The following is a 19,323-nucleotide window of genomic DNA, read 5'->3' as shown; positions in this document are numbered from 1 at the left end:
TAATATCTGAAAAAGCTGCACAGGCATCCAAAAATAGTGCGACTGCCGTCTGGGTCAGAATTTCCTTGTGTGTTTGTAGGGTGTTGGTACAAGACCTGATTTTAAAATAAGAGTAGCTTTATCGACTTCCTCGCGAGATTGCATAACATAGCTGTGGCCAAAAGTGCTGTCTAGATAGGCAGCTACCCAAGTTTGAGACACTGCCTGGGATCAGTATCTGCACTTTAGCTTTATAAGGAAGATAAAGCATAATACTACTATTATACTTTTTTTTTTTTTTTTTTTTTTTTTGGGGGGTAGATAAAATGTAATTTTACTTCATGTGCGGTAACATAATAGCATTTGGATGCCTTCAGGAAGCTTTTTAAGACTAAAATCTCAGAGATGGTTCGTTCCTCTATGACAAAGCATATGATTTTCTTGTTCATTTTGTGGGCTTTCTCTTGGGAAATGCTACGTCACATTTTGTGTACTCCGTACAGCTTTGCACTAAAACAAATAACTCTGTCATACTGACAGAAGAGGATGTTATGTCACTAACGATTGTTTAACCTCATGCCCTGTAAGCCTCAAGGCTTACCGAAAAACTTTTATTTAATGCAAATTCCAATTATTCACTTTTTTTCCAATGTAAATTTTCCCATTCAATCTGTTCTCCCCAGTGCAGTCCTAAATTGTGAATGAGTATTAATGTAGATGTGTTCAGGGCCTATAGGGAGGGACTATTGTTTTATGACCGGGAGGTGGTGCCTTTCTGGAGGGCCGGCTTCAAGAAGTGGTTGGGCAAGCTGCTATAGATTATGCTGAATCGGTGAATCAGCCAACCAAATTTCATGAAGGTTTGGTTTCAAATGGCCCAGTCTGAATAAATATCCCTAGTGCTTGTTCAGCCCAAAATTTAGCATGAAATGCAGCAGAGATAAGCTGGGAGCAGAAACCATATTGTAGCTATGAAAGCTTTTTGCGATCACCATCTCAATCCAGTTAAAAAAAATTTAACAGCCAGTCTGTTTGTTTGGCTTACTGCTTAAAAACTTCTAATTTGGTTCATTAAGCACAAAGCTCTAAATGTGGTCTCCAGGCCGGATGGTATTCATTTGTGTTACACACAGGCGTTATCATTTAAATATCCTCTGGGATTAAACTGGTAAATGCAATCCACAAAACACATAGGAAACGGCCCTCAAAATGTGTGGCTTTGAAGGTATTGCTGCCACCTGTCTTGTGATAGATTCATTTAAGGGTGCCTCTGGATTAAGTGTACTCATCTGCCGTTCTCCCAGTCAAGTAAAGCCTGATTAAAAGTTGCCTTGAGCAGTCATTAAAACCCAGCAACACATCCATCGTGAATTTCTGCTATTACTCAACTTTTTTCAGGCGTTCCAAGTTCGATTTGGAGGGGGGGGGTGGGGTTGGGGTTGATTCAATTCAAGTTTGAATGATATATTTCTACAGACGCAATGTCTTGATTGAATTGTACTTTCAGCTCAACTTTTCTTTCCCCTCTTGGTTTGCTGTGTTTCTGACCTTGCTGTCTGTCCTTTCTGTGTGTATTTACAGTGATGCCACGTTTCACCGAGCAGATAGAGGCAGCCGTGGAGGCTCTCAGTGCCAACCCAGGTCAGCCAGTGGATGAGAACGAGTTCATTGATGCCTCGCGTCTGGTATACGATGGTGTGAGGGACATCAGGAAGGCTGTGCTTATGATCAGGGTGAGCAGAAACCTTAAAATGGAAAAAAGATTATCTTCCAAATTGTATAATGTTTGCCTATAAAAGTTCTCATCCTCAGGTCATTTTGACCCCTGTACTGCTTTCATTCTCACTTGAAACACTTGTTAGGTAGTAGGCAGAACATGTAAGCGGTTGTTTATCATAAAACAAAAGGGCAGATTAACATTACAAAAAAAAAGCACCAATTAAGTTTATCAAAACACGTTGGAAGAAGAGGGAAGGGTTAATTAGTGGTGTGCGTGAGAGAGGGAAAAAACCCCGAAGCCTGGTGTGCATGTATGTGGCGCCTTTATTAGAAACTAATTGTGAATTTGTTTTGGGCAAATGGTAACCTAATTGAACAGATTTCCCTCTCCATGTGCACTATTACCAGAGCTGTAGTTGTCTGAGGGTTAATGGTCTTTCCCTGAGCTGAAATGTAACATTGGACAGATGGTTGCTAGCTTGCAGTGAAGCGTTAGCTAACAGTCTGACAATAAGCAGACAATAGTCCGCTCTTGCTGCGCAGGGAAACGGACAGACCGTTAACTCCACTTCACCGGAACAACTAGGTTAAAGGCATTAATTGAGACAAATATAGTCTTTCGTAGTTCCAGACTAACGAGTTTTCAATTAATTGCGAAGATAATGTACACTGAATTTGAATAATTGGCTTGTGAGGAAGTGTGTTGGAATGTATTAGCGCCTTTAGTTAAAGCAAATAGTGCGGTCACGACCCGGATAATGAAGCCAGAATAACATTCGGTTAAAAGGCCTCCAGGAATTGGGCTGCACACACACACACTCATATATTTGATTATATATTGATTATGATCGCGACATTTCTTTCCTGCTAACTGGTTGATGCAGAAGAAACTATCTAACTTGTTCCAAAATGTTCACTTAATAACAGCGGGTTTAAATTAGAATAAACACAAATTAGATCAGGGATCCTTTACGCTTTATTTGCAGTATAATATGCAATAGATTTTTTTTGAAAGGGGATTTAATTAGTATTTTCCCCTTTATTTTTCAAATCCTAGGAGAGCTGTAGGGCCTCATTCATTTTCCATTCCAGACATCCTTCTCTAGTTATCTAGATTGATTCAATGGTTACAACAAAATGCCTTTTGGCAGACAGGATCTATTTGTTTGCTGTTGGTTTAACACGAGTGTTGAACATGCCCTGATGCTGAAATGCTTTATGCCTGGATTGGGTCGAAAGGAGAGGCGTGATCTTTGCTATCTTGTTTTGTTCCTTTCCAACTGTATAGTATTTTTAAACGCTTCAGGGCCCTTGTTCTGAGACGACTCGTCCGAACCGATAAGTAAACTGCCCAAAGGTCTGGCGATCGCTGGGGTTTGTTAGAGACCACTGTTTTAATACATCCTGCAGACATTGAGATAGCAAAAAAAAAAAAAAAAGGACTTTCATGTTAGACTTTCGAGTTGCTTCCCTCCACACGCATGCCTTGTCAAGCTCATACGTTTAGACAGAGCTTGAGCGCTAGCCAATCAGCCAACACTAGTGCCCAGTGGGCATCAACATCTCCGCTGCACAGGAAATCCTCGATCGGAAGAGACAAGTGTGTGGCTTAGGCTACTTAAGATGGACAGAGTCTTTAACCTCAGTAAGTACTGCACTCATAGTCCTTGCCGGCCGGCCGTCACCTAATATTTGACAGGCAGGCAGCCCTCGAAGACTCTGTTGAGGGGATGACACTGGTACTAATGGCCCTTCCGTAGCACAGATCCTCATAGCTGCTGAGCGGTTACTGTAGCCTGCAAAGGCACCTCACCTTACCTACACTGCTTCAGGCATCTTAGACTGTTTATTCAAATGCCTGCTCACTAACCGCCCTAGTTTATAGATGTGATGCATTTTCTTGGATGGCAAGGTAGATATTTTTGAGCTGTCTGTGGTTCCATCACTCGGCACACAGTGGCCATACACTTGCGACTGGGGTTGTGCAAAATTTAGAATTCCCAGAATTGGCTTCCTTTTGTAGTTTATTGGTTGGAATGTAAACTTAATGGGTGGCATCCCACAGGAAGTTGAATTGAGGAATTTACGAAATGAATTTCAAGAGAGCTAATGCATTCTTGGAAATGGAGTGTTATAATAAGATGATTGACAACGTTAATGTGTTTAATGTTATTATATATATACATATATATTAGGGGTGTAACGGCTCACAAAATTCACGGTTCGATACGATACACTGGTGTCACGGTTCGGTACGTTTTAGATACAGCAAAATGAAAAAATTGGCAGATAAATTTCCTTGATTTGTAAAAAAAAATTATTAAAACTAACAAAGTATGTTTTTTTTTTTTTTTTTTTTTTACATTGAACAATGATGGAGCTATTCTTTACCCATCTTCTGTGGTGTTTTGTTAGCAGCATACTGTATAAAACAAAAACAGCACCTTGAAATGAAAATGTTATATTGTTGTAGTAGTTATGAACAAATACAAAGATGTAACTTTTTATACGGAACTCTATAACTTTATATTGAGTGTTTTTACTCAATTGGTTCTCTATAGGGCCTATGTTTTTTGGAACACAAACGGTTCAATACGAATACGCGTATCGTTACACCCCATATATATACAAGTCGCACTGGATTATAAGTCGCATTTATTTAGAACCAAGAAAAAACTATACCATCTACAGCCGCTAGAGGGTCCTCCCCTATGAAAAAAGTGTTATTGCATTTATTTGATCAAAATAGAATAAAGTTCAACTGAGGGAAATGTATTTGAAAGCATACTCACAACCCTGCAAGCGACAAGTTTTAATTTGAGATTTTAGCGCCGTTACTCTAAAATCCAAATTTTTACAACAGTCTGAATCTCTAGATACAGCCAAAACACTGGTATGAGATGAGCCTGGGCACTTCTAAAGTATCGTCCACATCTTGACTGGGTTTGTTTGGGTGTATGTTGTTTTGATGTCATCTTCAGCAGGCAGAGTTTTGAGATGCTTGAGGTGTCTATTATTGGAGCAGATGCATTGTGAGCCAGTCAAAATCTCCTCATAAATGGATTGTACAGACAGTCGGATAAGCACAACTTGCAGCACTGGCGAAATACATCCGTATCTTCTCACATCTCGTCCTTTCTCCTATCAAGCTGAAATGCGTTTTCTTGTCAGTGAGGGCTCTTCCCATCGTGCCACCCCTCCCCATTCTCCACCTTTTCCCTCTGCAAACAGGTCCCTCTGCTCGCAAGTGAATACTAATAGAGCAGTAGAGTTATAAAAGGCATGTTTGGCATTCAGTGCAGGGATTAGAGAGAAAGATATTTAGTTCAGTTCAATACAGGGAAAATGGGGTTTAACCGCTGCATTGGTGCATCCGGATCATTCCGTTTCTCTTTACAGCAGACCAGTAGAAACATTTCACTGCTAAAACTTCTGCCAGTACATTTTTGCTTAAAATGTATAGGTAGGTTATTTATGCTTAGAGTGCTTGCTAAGGAAAGTATCACTATTATCATTATTATAATTTGAGGTTGGAGCTTATTAAAATTACTTAGGCCAAGTTTTAAACTTCATCACTTTTAAACACATCACTTTTTGCTGCATTGAAGGAAGTACTCTGACCTATCCAGGGAATAGAATATTATTAGAAATGGACCTTGAAACCACATAGCAATGTTAAAAACTGCTCTGATCACTTAAAAGGACAATTTCCCCCCAAAATGAAAATTGTCATTAATTACTCGCCCACATTTTGTTACAAACCTGTAAGACCTTCGTTCATCTTCTGAACAAGATATTAAGATATCTTTGAATTCTGAGAGCTCTCTGACCCTCTCATAGACCGCAAGGATCCTAACATGATCGAGGCTCAGAAACCTAGCAAGGACATCGTTAAAATCCATGTGACATCAGTGGTTCAACCATAATTTTACAAGGCTAAAAATACTTTTTGTGCGCAAAGAAAACAAATAATATTCAACAATTCGTCGCCTCTACATCACCCTGTTGCACCATTTTGGAGTGCATTATATATTTAAATAACGTATGCTGTTCTGTGTCAGCAGCTTCGTACGTGGATACATTGTTTGATCTGAATGTAAACAATGTATCAGTGTACATACGCTCTAAAATGGCACTATAGGGTAATGCGGAGGAGATTAATTGAATATATTATTTTTGTTTTCTTTACGCACCAAGTATTCTCGTAGCTCCGTAAAATTACAGTTTAACCACTGATGTCACATGGATTATTTTAACAATGTTCTTGCTACATTTCTGAGCCTAGATCATGATATGATCTTTGCTGTCTATGGGAGAGTCAGAGACCTCTCAAAATTCATCAAACTTAATTTGTGTTCCAAAGATGAGAAGGGTTTTAAAGAATTTGAAACAACTTATCTAAGCAAACTTTCCAGACAAGGATAGCAAAGCGCATAGCAAAAATTTACTAGCTCATTTAAATACCAGATGTCATCACTATTTGCTAACAGTATACCAAGCCATTGGTAGAACAGTAGACAAAGGTATTTCATGCTACTTTTTAACCCAATGAAAAATAACTTTGCTGTGAGTATATCAGGGCCCTAAGCTTTTGCTGCAGTCCTGAAGTGACTTGAGTTTGCTAATGCTTTTCTATATTCTATTATATCCCCCACAGACCCCAGAGGAACTGGATGACTCTGACTTTGAGACGGAAGACTTTGATTCTCGTAGCAGGACCAGCGTGCAGACAGAAGATGATCAGCTCATCGCCGGACAGAGCGCACGGGTGAGAGTTGGGGCTTTTGTACTCCACCGCTTTGGTTTTATGTTCGGCCTGTTTATGGTGCCCCTAAGGGATGTCAAAAGGTGTTCAACTCGATCCTACGATTACAAGACTGTAAGGTTCCTTTGTGGATATTTGTATGGAATCTGTCCAGGGACGTAGTAATTTCCATCTTTTTCAATGCTTCTATAATAAAACTTTATCACAGTCTATTTCAAGACAGTAGACAGCGTTGTGAGGTGCTAAACACTCTATTCACAGGTCAGATGTGCAGCATCACGGCCAAATCCACCTTTGCTTCACTGTTGAGCTCCAATAGCATAGAAACTATTCTGTACTGATTTCGTGTCAACAGCGCTCCTGATGTTGCCACCAGCGAAACAGACATCAAACCTCGCCCCCTCTCTACCTCCAGTCCTCCCCTCTCTCTTCACATCCTCCTCTGTTGCCTTGGTAATAATTATGAAAATCCATCCCTACATAGCTGGAAGGAACAGTGAATATATTTTTTTATTATTATTTTGTTATTAGTTTAAATATATTCTCTAGTCCACAGCTGTGGGGATGGTAGACACTGCCGATGATTGGCATCCTGTTTTCCTTTTTAAATTCAGCATTGTGAGAGAGAGGCAACAGGAACCAAGTTGTTTTTGGGGATCTTGTTAGTAAGAGTGCTAACTTTTCCTGTGCGCACTTGTTCAGAGTTCCTTGTGTGACAGCACAAATGAAAAGCAATATGTGGCCCAAGTTTTTTTTTTATTTTTTTAATTGATTTTAAAATGTGAGATTTTTTTTGTCAATAAGAATTGTTCCTGGTCGTGTAAGGCTGTCATCTATTCATATTTACATCCGCTGTGCCATCCGCTTATTCTTTGTTCCCCAAGCTTGCACGAATATAATTACAGACCTCTCACCCTACTTTTTTATAGTGAAGTGAGCATGTTGATGAAAAATAAAAAATAAATTCCGCTCTAATCGTCTAGGGGATGGCAGAAGACTTTAAGAGCTCAAGACTTGAACAGAAAGCTGTTGTTAAAGATAAAACCACTGCAGAAGACTTATATTTTCCACTGAACCTTGTTGCTGGGGAAGCGAGAAGTATTTTTGTTTAGAGTTGTAGAAAACAGGGCAGTGGAGGTTGTGCTTGAGTGAGAATGTGATTTATATAAGTATGTAATCACTGTCCAGCCTCCTGTTCCACCTCCCCAGGGGCTTTTGATTTAGTCCCCAGCTCCAGTGGGAATCCCAGTCACTAAGTTAATGCACTGATGTGTGCCACGTGTGTGCAGGTGCTCCAGATTTAAAGAGAAAATTTGATTTATGAGGCTGAAAATGTCAATTCTTTGTGAGAACTTGTCAAAGGTTTTACAATTAAAACAGTTTTTGTTTTCTTTTTAATCAATCAATGTTCGGCATGTCCTAACCAGGTGTGACGCAGCATATATCAGCGACAAATAATTTTAGACACTCGTACATTGATATGCGTAAACTAAAACTTTTTTGTATACACTACTGTGTTTGGGGCAGTTTTTTTTTTTTTAAATGCTCACCAAGGCTGAATTCATTTGATAAAATACAGTAAAAACAGAAATATTGTAAAATTACATAATGAACATAAAACAACTTATTTTTATATATTTCTTTTTAATACTTTTAACATGTAATTTATTCCTATGATGCCACAGCTGAATTTTCAGCAGCCATTACTCCAACAACTCAGAAATAATAGTAATATTCTGAATTGGTGTTTAATAGGGGTGTAACGGTACGTGTATTCTTACCGGACCGTTTCGGTACAGGGCTTTCGGTACGGTGCACGTGTGTAGCGAATGACCGAATGCAATATTTTGTTTGGGGAACATAGGTACATTTTCGTGTTTCCAAACGAACATATTAAGTGGCGAAAGTCTCCGCATTCAGCGCAAATCCCGCCCTGCAGCTGATTCTAAGGCCGGTGACACACTGGCTGCGTAGCGTGAGTTTCTGCTGTGTGCATTTTCTGTGTCTTTACACACCAGAATTGTGACTGGCGCGCTGCTGCTACTGTAGGTGACCTAGAGGGAGACCGGCGAAGCGCCGACAGACCAGGCTCTTGTCTTAATTCCAATCGGTCCAACGCAATAACGAAATCTGAGCAGGTCTAAAAACTGAAACTGTTGATGCTGCACATTACACTTTGGAAAAGTTATATATTTTAAATATGTGCAGGCCAACAAGCTGGGATTGGTAATGCTGCACTGTAATCATAGTTATTTATTTATATTTTTCATTATTTTATTATATGATATTGGTTTGAGACTGAGAGTATTTTATTTAGTGGAGAACTTTGCAGCAGTATTTTATTTCTTATTCTTTTTTTTATTATAAATTATATTTTATTATTCATTTTATTAAAAAGTATAAAAAAAAGTGTAAACAACTTGTTAAAGTTTATAGTAATAAACAACCTGCAGTTTAATGTTTGCATTTCTTTCCCTTACTGTACCGAAAATGAACCGAACCGTGACTTTAAAACCAAGGTACGTACCGAACCGTGATTTTTGCGTACCGTTACACCCCTAGTGTTTAAGGATAATTTCTTATTAATGTTGAAAACGGTTGTGCTGCCCCCATAACTTTTGAACAGAAAATATGTATCTGACCACTGAGTTTTGACGGTTGGGATTGAGCGCGACGCCTCATCGATCCAAAAATGCCCTTGTTCCTATCAAGGTTGCATTACAGTTGGCATGTGTGTTACTTGAAAAAAAACAATAAAGCTAATTTTCTGTTCATCTTTGATGTGCTGAATGCAGTGGCACATATTCAACTGGCCTTCTCATTCGCGTTTTGTAGGGCTATTGAGGCTGCAGAAAGCATTGCTCAGCATAGTTCTGAAAGGTTGTGAACCTTTTACAGAATTAGAGGAATGTTTCATAGCCCATACGCCACCAGCCAAAGCTGTAAAATCGCTCCTGCTCGCTTGGGCTGGGCCGGTCATGCAAGAAATGAGAGGGAGAAAGAGAGAGAGCGAGAGAAGGACAAAGGAAGGTGTAAGAGAGAAGCGAAGAAAGAAGCAGGAAGGGGGGGGATTGAACATCAATTTTCTTTTTTAATTGCATATCCTTTGTCATCTCTTTACCTCATTAACAGTCATAGATCAGCGTATCTTGAGCAGATTTATGAACGGTTTGTTATATGTGAGATTCTCTGTGGAATTGGCAGGCCATCATGGCTCAGCTACCCCAGGAGCAGAAGGCGAAGATTGCCGAGCAGGTGGCCAGTTTCCAGGAGGAGAAGAGCAAGCTGGACGCCGAGGTATCCAAGTGGGATGACAGCGGAAATGACATCATCGTTTTGGCCAAGCAAATGTGCATGATCATGATGGAGATGACAGACTTCACCAGGTGAGCTCAAACGCCTCTTCCTTGCTTGAATGCCTTTCAAAGACTACACACACACACACACACACACCCACCCTTCTATTTTAGACTTAACTCAATAGACCTCTCTGGGCAAGCACTACTGCTCCGGTTTCACTACGTCCCGGCTCAGTGCTTCAGCTTTATATTGGTTTGCCATAAGTTTGCATTGGCAATTAAATGTGCACAAACCTTTTTAGAGGGAAATCTTTTCGATTATTGAAAGAGAGACTGGTGAAATCTGTTTTTATATATATATATATATATATATATATATATACCTAATTTCCCCTGTCATTTACCTAAATCGGCCATCAATTAGTAAGGTCTAATATTAACGGAGACAAGCACTCAGTTCCATCTCATGGAACCTTTTTCCCTTCTCAGTGGAAGCAAATGAGCTGTGGATTTTTTTTCATGGGTTTTTTTACCTGCCTCATTTGCTTGCCTCATTGTCTTTCCATCATGCGTGATCCCAGAAGAAAGGGTTCGAAAGGGAACAAAATCTTTCAGCCTCTAAAAAACAAGAAAGGGCAGGAGATGCTGGCGCAAGAAAAGGTCACTTGATTTCCTCCCCTGTATGCTGAGGGATATCAGGGCTAAGGCCATTTTAGGTGTGACAGAGCACGCTCATGGGCCGCACACCTGAGAGTGACTGCCATCTGCTCTCCCAGAGGACACGGTGTCTGTGTGTGAGCGAGAGAGACAGAGATGGAAAATGTCTTGGACTATCGCTTTACACTGCCTATGCTAACCAGGACCCCTTTTTAAAGTGGATCATGCTGAGGACACTGTTCGCCAATTTTGCACACACAGTAATGACTGTAGGTTGGCTGTCACTCAGCCTTATCTCAAGAATAGGGGAAAAGCAGCTTTGTTTGCTGCTTCCTCCTGTTCAGGAACAACTCTCCATTCCTCCCCAGTGCAGTGAACACATGAATACTGATGTCCATTTTTGTTTACCACAATTCATTTCTTAAAATAATATTGTGTTTTGTGTGTGTGTGTGTGTATACATACACACACACACACACACCACACACCTGTATTGTGCACACTAAGTTTACACTTAAAGTCTACACTTATAATAATTTTACTATATATAACAAATAAACAAGGTGAATGCAAACTATACACACGCACACACCTAAATGGGGATATTACATAGACTTCTGTTGTTTTTATGTAAGCAATACTATCCCTACCCCTTCTTACAATATAAAAAAAAACTTTTTTTATATCAGTTTTAGGGTGTCCCCAAAGGGAGGTTTTGGAGAATTTGTCAGGTTTTGCTCACTTTTGTATAAACAATTGTCCCCAAAATATGGTAAAGTAACACTTATTTTTGGTTCACAAATGCTTTCTGTGCTATAACAGAGATTTGCCTTATCAAAAGTTTCATTTCTTAATAACATATATTTATTATGTTCATTAAAATGTTCATCAACTATTTTCATTAGTGCCCTAAACATGATGTATCTGTCAGCTGATTTGTGTTTTAGGCAGGTATTGGGTTTAATGGTATTGATTTCATTGAAGGTGACACTCATACCCTCTTGTTGAAGGCCCCCAGTAATCTGTCATTGTCTCGAGTAAAAAAGCAACAAGGCTGCAGTACATCTGTCAGTGTGGTTGCACAGATTTGATGGCATTTGCATGAAAAATGGCAATTGGTGCTGATGTGTCACCTGCAGAAATGTGCAGCTGAGTGAAGGTCTCGGCAAGTTAATTCAGCCCACGCCCAAATTATTGTCCCTCGCCCTTGGATGGGTACACAGTCCCATGAAGGTTAATACTATAAAGAGGAAATTGATTTCGGGAGCCTTTATCCAGCCTCAATATCTGCAGAGAAGCGGCTTGCCACCAATTCTGCTTATGTCCCTTTCAGCTCATGAATAAAGCATGTGTCGCCTGGATTCGTGTCACATATTTTGGAGCCACCTGTCTGTGCATGCTGTGGTCCAGTGCTTGAGCAGTTATATGACACACACACACGCAAAATTGCACTACCCCCATCTGGAACCAGTATCAGTGGCTAATTCATGGGCACTCAATCAGATTTGCATATCTGAGTGTGGGATTTTCAAGTGAGATGAAGTCACCCTTGCATGACAGTCACTTTGTAGTGGCCACACACTCACCTAGGGCAGGATGTAGGTGGACCACCACCAAAGCAACATCAAAATAACCTGTCCTTTTGTGTTTCAGAATGTTAGATGTGTTGGTCGCTCTTTATGGGGTGCATTTTCTTTTTGAGATGGTGTCTCTAGTGAATTCCTGTGACTGCTTTGATAGATGCAGTGCTGCCAGGAGTCCCCTTTCTGAACGGCACCGAAAGAGAGAGAGAGAGTAAGAGGGAGGGGTGAGTGTAGAGGAAGAGCAAAAACACAAAATTCCATCTGTTGTGGGTTGGATTGTTCAGTTTAGCCTGAAGAGAGCAGCTTTGAATCCAGGTTGCGCCACTTGCCAACTGTGCCCCGCAGTCCCTTGTGGGCACACAGAACTGGCAAATGGCTGGCCTGATCGTAACCGGGGAGCTGTGGGGGTGGGGGGCCTGGAATGGATGAGGCCAGAACTATTAAATGAACTGAAGTGGCATTGACCCCAGGAAGCTGACCAGACATCACAGAAGTGGATGAGAGCTGCTGCTAGCTCATGCCATCTGTCTGTCTATACATATCTCGTTCATTCGTACCCCCCTCAAAGTCTTCAAGCTACTAGTGAATGGAAGCGTGTTGGAGAGGGATGTTCCTCCTTAATGAGATTAATCAATTGGAAGCAAATTGATCTCGTCTTGCCCAAAAAAAGCTCTGTTCACGCTGTGCTGTTCCTGTGAGTGTGAAGCTGTGAAACAAGAGCCTGTTTTTTTTTTTTTATCAACCTTGTCAGTATGAGCAGCCATTCTTATCTGTTAAACGTGTTGATGTTTTGACATGTATCATCCATGCTCGCACATACCCATAGCATGTCACATAATACTGCACACAAAACAGTAACTGTGAATGAACCTGCTGTTTTTCCCCCAGGGGTAAAGGACCACTCAAAAACGCCTCTGATGTGATTAGTGCTGCGAAGAAGATTGCCGAAGCCGGATCAAGAATGGACAAGCTGGGCCGTGCTATTGCGGATCAAGTAAGTTGAACTCAAGTCTGTTTTGCAGGGAAAAAAAAATATCATCTTTTGTTGAATTATCCATGCTCTTGTTTTTCATTTAAGAATTTTAATCCTAATGAAGCACTCCAGTGAAATGCAACAGTGCATAATTTATCTCCCAGCCAACTCCTATCGCTGGCTTTTTCCCAGCACCTTTTGAAAATTCGAGAAATGACGGAGACCATGATGCAAAATAAGGCGCTGGGGGTCTGTAAATCCAATCCCTTTAGTCCAACGCTTATTTTCCTGGAAAGATCATCTTATTTTTGAAGCTGAGTGACAATGACAGGTTCACAGGCTTCGTGAAAATAATATGGGAACATTTCCAGTAAACATCAAACTGGCTTATGTGCTGCAAGGGGTTCTTTGAGTTTTTTTTTTCCTTTTCAGCATTGGTGAAAGTGATATTGTGCGCTCGGGAAGGGGGTTTTGCATGGCAGAATCATCACCCATCACTCATCCCTCCACGAAGGCCTCTCCTCTCAGTTTGTCATTTTAATTAAAAGAATGTCACGTTGTGCTAACATCACCGTGCAGCATGCAGACTACCAGTTTGATGTGTCACTAGCACTCGTAGTGTGTTTTTAGGAAATACAAGACATTTTTACACTTTGAACTGCGTTAAGCTGAAGGGTTAGCAGCGAGAACTTGTGAAGCGCAGGGTCACGCTAGATGTTAATTTCTTGAGTTCATGCATTTGCAAGCACGTTTTGCCCATGCAGCGCAGTGCAGCACCCAGGGAGGGAATGTAAAGATACACCGCGTTATCCTATTTGCCGCATGGTTATGGCTGTTAATTAGCCGTGCCTGTGAACATCTGCAGAGTGCTTTCAAAATGATTCCTTTAAGATAAACTTGCATAATAAGCAGCCTTCATGCAAATCGAAGCTCTGCACATTTGATATTTTATTTAGATTGCACTTTGATCCGACGTGAGGCAGCTCCACTTTTCAAGTCTGTAGTAATGTTACCTATGCCGACCCAATTGGAGAGGAATACTAAATGTCCAGTTCAGAGACGGTGAAAGCTTTCATAGACAGCCGCGTCCTGCAAAGTCTTTGATGTTGCTTATTCAGTGCTGTGAATACAATGATGTCCCCTGCAGAAAACAGATGGGTACTATGCAGGTGCTTGTGTGTGTCTGTGGATTGTGTTTGCTTATCTGCACAAACTGGCACATGAATGAAAATGCATTTTGTAAACGGTGTCCATTATACTGAACCTGCCAATTTGTTGAGTAATGGGATTGATTGGTATGTAGGATGGGTTTAAAATGAACTTGACGACATGTGCCAAAGACAGGCGTTATGAGATTTCACTGGTCATGATTTACAATTTGTTTTTATTATTATTATTATTATTATTCTTGTTTATATATGTGTGTATATGTATATATTGATTATCATTGCATATTTGTGAATATCTCTCTCTACACCTGTCTCAAAAACAGTTTTTATTCATTTTTAGGACTTAGCAAAATTCATTTTGTATGCCTGGTGAGTGCTATATGCATTAGCAATTGCATTGGTTGTGGGAGGAGATGTCTGTTCTAGTGCGACCCCTGTTTTTTTAAACGGGTGTGAGCAACTCCTGACATCCATCCCAGCTCAATCCTGATTGGTCCCTCCTCCTCTTGTCATGCCTACAAATAGTGGAATTGAGGGCAGTAGGTGAAGAAAAAGGGAAAGGAATGAGGGATGGAAAGCCCCAAGTGAGACCTGAATCCATTAAGTGTGATTCGTCTTTAATTAGCAGCATAATTACCAGGTGGCGGCTTTCTTTTTTCTTTTATATGTTTATGCCAAACTATATTTAGACTGCTCCTCACACCTTCTTGTGCAGTCGAGGCTGCCAGAGGCTAACTGCCGAAAAATGAACAAAGGGAAGCAGTTTCTTATACAGAAGGATGAATCGTCAGATTCAGAAGAGCCTGCGGAGGGATGGAAAGCAAATAATCGTGACACTCCTCCCCCTACTCTCTGTCCTCCTTGCTCTCTTTGTCATTTCAAAGCCCTGCCACAGAATACACAGCGGTGGGCTATAGCATCACTCCTGACTGCTCGTCTAGTTTGTCATGTCATGTACTTTTGTTACATCTGAAATTGCCAATAGACACCACAACAGAGCTGCCATGTGTTGATGGGGCCAAAAATATCAGTGAAAGTTGAATATGCCAAAAACAGCATTCTTTAGAAATCTTGCACAGGTAAACAAGATGATGCAGAATGGGGGAAATAAGATTTGGGAAACAAACAATGTTGAAAGCATAGATTGTATTGCATAACTCTTCACAAATGTGTTCTAGCGGGAAGCTCGACTACTTAAACCTAACTAATCAAAATGAGGATGTGACAAAACATACTCCTCTGCATCTGGAGGCCAACCAAGGATGCAAAAAAGACAGCGGTACTGAAGCGGATACTGTGGGTGTTCGTTGATGAGTATAGAGAGGCCTTTAAGAATCAGCGGGTGGTGCGTCTTGTCTGAGAATCAGACCTTCTGAATCTATCTCACAACATCTAGCTGTTGTAAGTAGATGTTTTTGGATCATCGCAGATGCTGCCAGAAATGTTCAGACATGTTTAATAATCAGTTAAATGGCTGTAACAGAGATCGATTAAATTTTAAAGAAATGAGTGTAGTGCATGGATGTTGAGAATGCAGGATTTAGGTTATTGCCACACAAAGGTCTGCAATGCAGTTTATTAAGAATTTACTAGCAGAATCTGCAGGGGCAACTTATGGGGATTTTGTGTGAGCACCGTGCTGAGCTAATAATGCAGTGTAATTAAGATTAATAATCCAAATGTGTGAGCCACCACACTGCCCATAAATATTGTGCCCTACATGCATGCACATAAAGGCATGAAACTGGCACACACGTATACAATCTTGGAATACTAGGATTGCATATTTTAGTGAGGCAGACCTGTGGGGGGCAGCACGTGCTTTATGCCAGTGATGTATACCAACATGCATGGTTTTTCAATTTACATTCAATCAGGGGAGATTTATGGTGATCCATAGGCACCACCACAGGTTGGATTAATCCCAGTTCTGGCCTCTAGCTGCTTATTGGTGACAGGCCTGTAAATTTCCTTCTCTACAGTAGAAGAGCCAAAAAAAAAAAAAAATCAAGATGCGATCCCACATTCTCAGCTCAGCACTTCAAGGGTTGGTGACTTATATGATGCTCACCAGCCTGGTTGAGAGTCCTGGTTTTATGGCATAACAACATACTATTTAGCAGGGTTTGAAATATTTGAATTGGGTAATTAAATCTTATTTTAGACATGAAGTATGAATTGCAGACATTTTCATTTAGAGGTATTAATACAAAGTCAAAAAAAAACCCAAAAAAAACAATTATGTTCCTAAACTGAATTATGCTGTTTTAAGTATTTAGCTTCTGTGTTGTAGCAGCTCTAAATTCACAGTTGGAATACCAAATGAATTTTGACGCAACTGTTTTCTACGTGTGAATCATTAGGTGGGGGGGTTGAAATGCTCATTTTCACTCAATCTCCTGTTAATCTTGAGAACCTATAGAGTAGTACTGCATCCTTCATATCTCCAAAAAGTCTTTAGTTTTATTATATTTATAAGAGAAAAATAGTCTGTGCCAATTTTTTACGGAAAACCACGAGCGGCTGGAGGCGTGACGTGTGGGCGGAGCGTCTTTTTTTTTTTTTTTTTTTTTTTAAAGGTGTACAAAGTTTACTTGATGTGCTTGTGCGCAGATAGCTAAGTTAACAACACAGCGCGCTCTTCCGGCAGACGTGCCCTTAGGACCCATATAAGGAAATTCCGCTCCATCTAACGTCACACAGAGCCATACTCGGAAAAAACTTTCCGAAACTTGTGACAAACCGGAAGGAGTATTTTTGGAACAAAAATACTCCTTCAAACGTACAACTTAATTTTTTTAACTTTTTCCTTGTTTAGCATGGGAATCCAACTCTTTAACAGTGTAAAAAAACTCTGTATGCATGAAATAGCATTTCACCCCCCCTTTAAGGTAGCTAAAACATTTCCTTAAATTCCTTTAAAAAAAGGTGGAGCTCATCATTTAGATAGTGAATCAAGGCTTCCCACAGTACTGGTAATCCCCAAAAAAATTTACACACAAAGGATGGAAGTAATTTTCTCTGTAAAATATTTATCTGCTCGTGTACAATAAAACTTGATTGTAAGCCATAGTTTTTGGTTTGTGAATGAATTGCTCAGTCAGTTCTCTTCAGCCAGTTTGTGATTCTTTAGCAAATTTGTATCTAAAATCTTTCTAAAACATTTATTCTGTGATCTCAGAGTCGTGGAGAGCTCATTGGTAAAAAAAAAAATAAAAATACTATCCTGTGAAACTGAAGGATTGCGGTGGAAAAACTTAGGGGTGTGAATTCACAATTCGATTACGATTATCATGTCAATGATTAAGCTCAATTTGATATCATGATGCATCACGATTATATCAATTTTTCTGCATTATTATTAGATTTAATAAGCAGGCTACTTATTAAAATAATTATAATAATGTTATATTAATGAGTATATAATTTATTATTGTTAAGAATTAAAAGTAAATATGGCCTTTAAAACATACAAGCAAATATAAATTAATAAAGGGGAAAAATACAATTACAACTGATAAACAAAGCACTTTCATTATCTGGGAGTGATACGTTTGTGTTCTATGTTTATTATTTGTTTATATATTATACATTTATACTTATTACTTTAAGTTATTGCTAGGCATATTAGGCATAGCCTGCTCTATATCATGGTGTATTTTTTGGTTAAAAGTTCTATGTTTTATATATAGGCTAAAGTGAGTTTGTTATATTTTGTTGTTGAATTCAATCAATTGATACTGACTTGACACTAATTCAGCACTTTTGCAAGCTATTAAAAAGCGAGGAAAAGGGGAAATTCAAACAAACAATTGCTTTATGCTGAATTGCCTCTATTTGAAAGTGAAAGTAAAATGTGCATGCCACTTTTACAAGCTATTTAAAAGAAAAACGAGGAAAAGAGGCAATGCCCATGCCTCCACGGTGATTTCCTTACTGTAACAACCCTGAATGATGCAACGATTAATTCAGACACTTTTAAAAAAAAAATGAAAGTAGTATAGAGAGAAAAATAAATCCATAAGTTAAAAAGATTTCAAAACTCTATTCGAGTGTCCCAGTGAGCACTGTTTGTTCAGTTGTGTGAAAGTTGATGCAACATCAAACCAACCAGACGTACAGGAAAAGTTGTCCATCACACTCTTTCAGTCTGCTGAAAAAGACTTGGAAGAAAGTTCATTTTTCAAGCAGTACAGTGACCCAGAGATCAAATAAATAGTTGCATGGCTCGAGAACAAAAAAGCCCTTCAGTGCCTTGTATGTTGTTTTGATCGCTGTCCAGTTCCATGGCACCATTTAACAATTGTAGTGTGTAGGCGTTATCCATCTAACCTTAACAACCTGAAGTAGATCTGTCTGTCAGTTCAGAATCTCTTTTTATTTTTTTAAATAAGCTTTAGCAGTTTAGTGAGCTGTATTTCAAGACATCACCATGTTTGGAATATATCCTTAATTTTTTCTAGTTACCTTTAGTCAAAAGGACTTTAGTAAAAATATCACCGTACTAAATTTCATTGTAGCATTTGTAATTTGGTGAAATGTGGAAATCGTTTAATGGTCTCAGTTATAAGATGGGTGAAATAGGTGCTTGTAATTATGCTTTGGAGCAGGCAGTCCTATGTATAATTGTTAGGGAATTGGTTGTCTCTATTTGGCAGGCGTGTTGGAGGCTTTTTTGTCAGAAAAATTGTATTTTATCAGAAATCTTAATTTTAGTTTGATGTTTCTGTCCACTTTCATCATGAGTGAGTTTACAAGTCTTCTCTCTGATCCTAGATCAGGATTTTATGAGACCGAGATAGAATTAGCAATTGCAAATATTATTTCTTTATTTTTTCCCCCTTTGGGTAATTGGATGGATATGAGCAAGATCATCAGTCTGTTTCAAATGCCACTTGATTGATTATCATGGTCCATGATGGCTTTCTATTTAGCAGTTAAAAAAAAAAAAAAGTGCACCGCCAGACCATTTAAACGCAATATAAAACACATTAGCCACATGAAGGGACGTTCCTCTTTCAAAGTGCATTAGAGTTCTCTCTATTAAAGAAACTACAGATGAATCTTTTATCTTGGTAAAAAATGACTTTGATATTAACAGGTGCTTTTAAAATGAACCTTCGATTGCCTTGGGTGCTTTGCCATTTCCAGATTGTATGTTGAATACTGATGACTGAGT

At 39.5% G+C, this 19,323-nt stretch overlaps 1 protein-coding gene across 1 annotated transcript in view; it reads left to right on the top strand.

Annotated features, from left to right (window-relative positions):
- Window positions 1–19,323, top strand: part of LOC113113878 (catenin alpha-1-like) — a 91,050-nt gene that overhangs the window by 62,547 nt on the left and 9,180 nt on the right. The window contains exons 13-16 of the mRNA XM_026280404.1: window positions 1,561–1,712; window positions 6,356–6,466; window positions 9,668–9,849; window positions 12,891–12,996. Coding sequence (XP_026136189.1) covers window positions 1,561–1,712; window positions 6,356–6,466; window positions 9,668–9,849; window positions 12,891–12,996 — 551 coding nt within the window. The remainder of the gene's footprint in view (window positions 1–1,560; window positions 1,713–6,355; window positions 6,467–9,667; window positions 9,850–12,890; window positions 12,997–19,323) is intronic.

Source organism: Carassius auratus, chromosome 14 (genome assembly GCF_003368295.1).
Source record: "Carassius auratus strain Wakin chromosome 14, ASM336829v1, whole genome shotgun sequence".
Taxonomy (NCBI): domain Eukaryota; kingdom Metazoa; phylum Chordata; class Actinopteri; order Cypriniformes; family Cyprinidae; genus Carassius; species Carassius auratus.
This window is presented reverse-complemented; position numbering and strand designations above follow the sequence as displayed.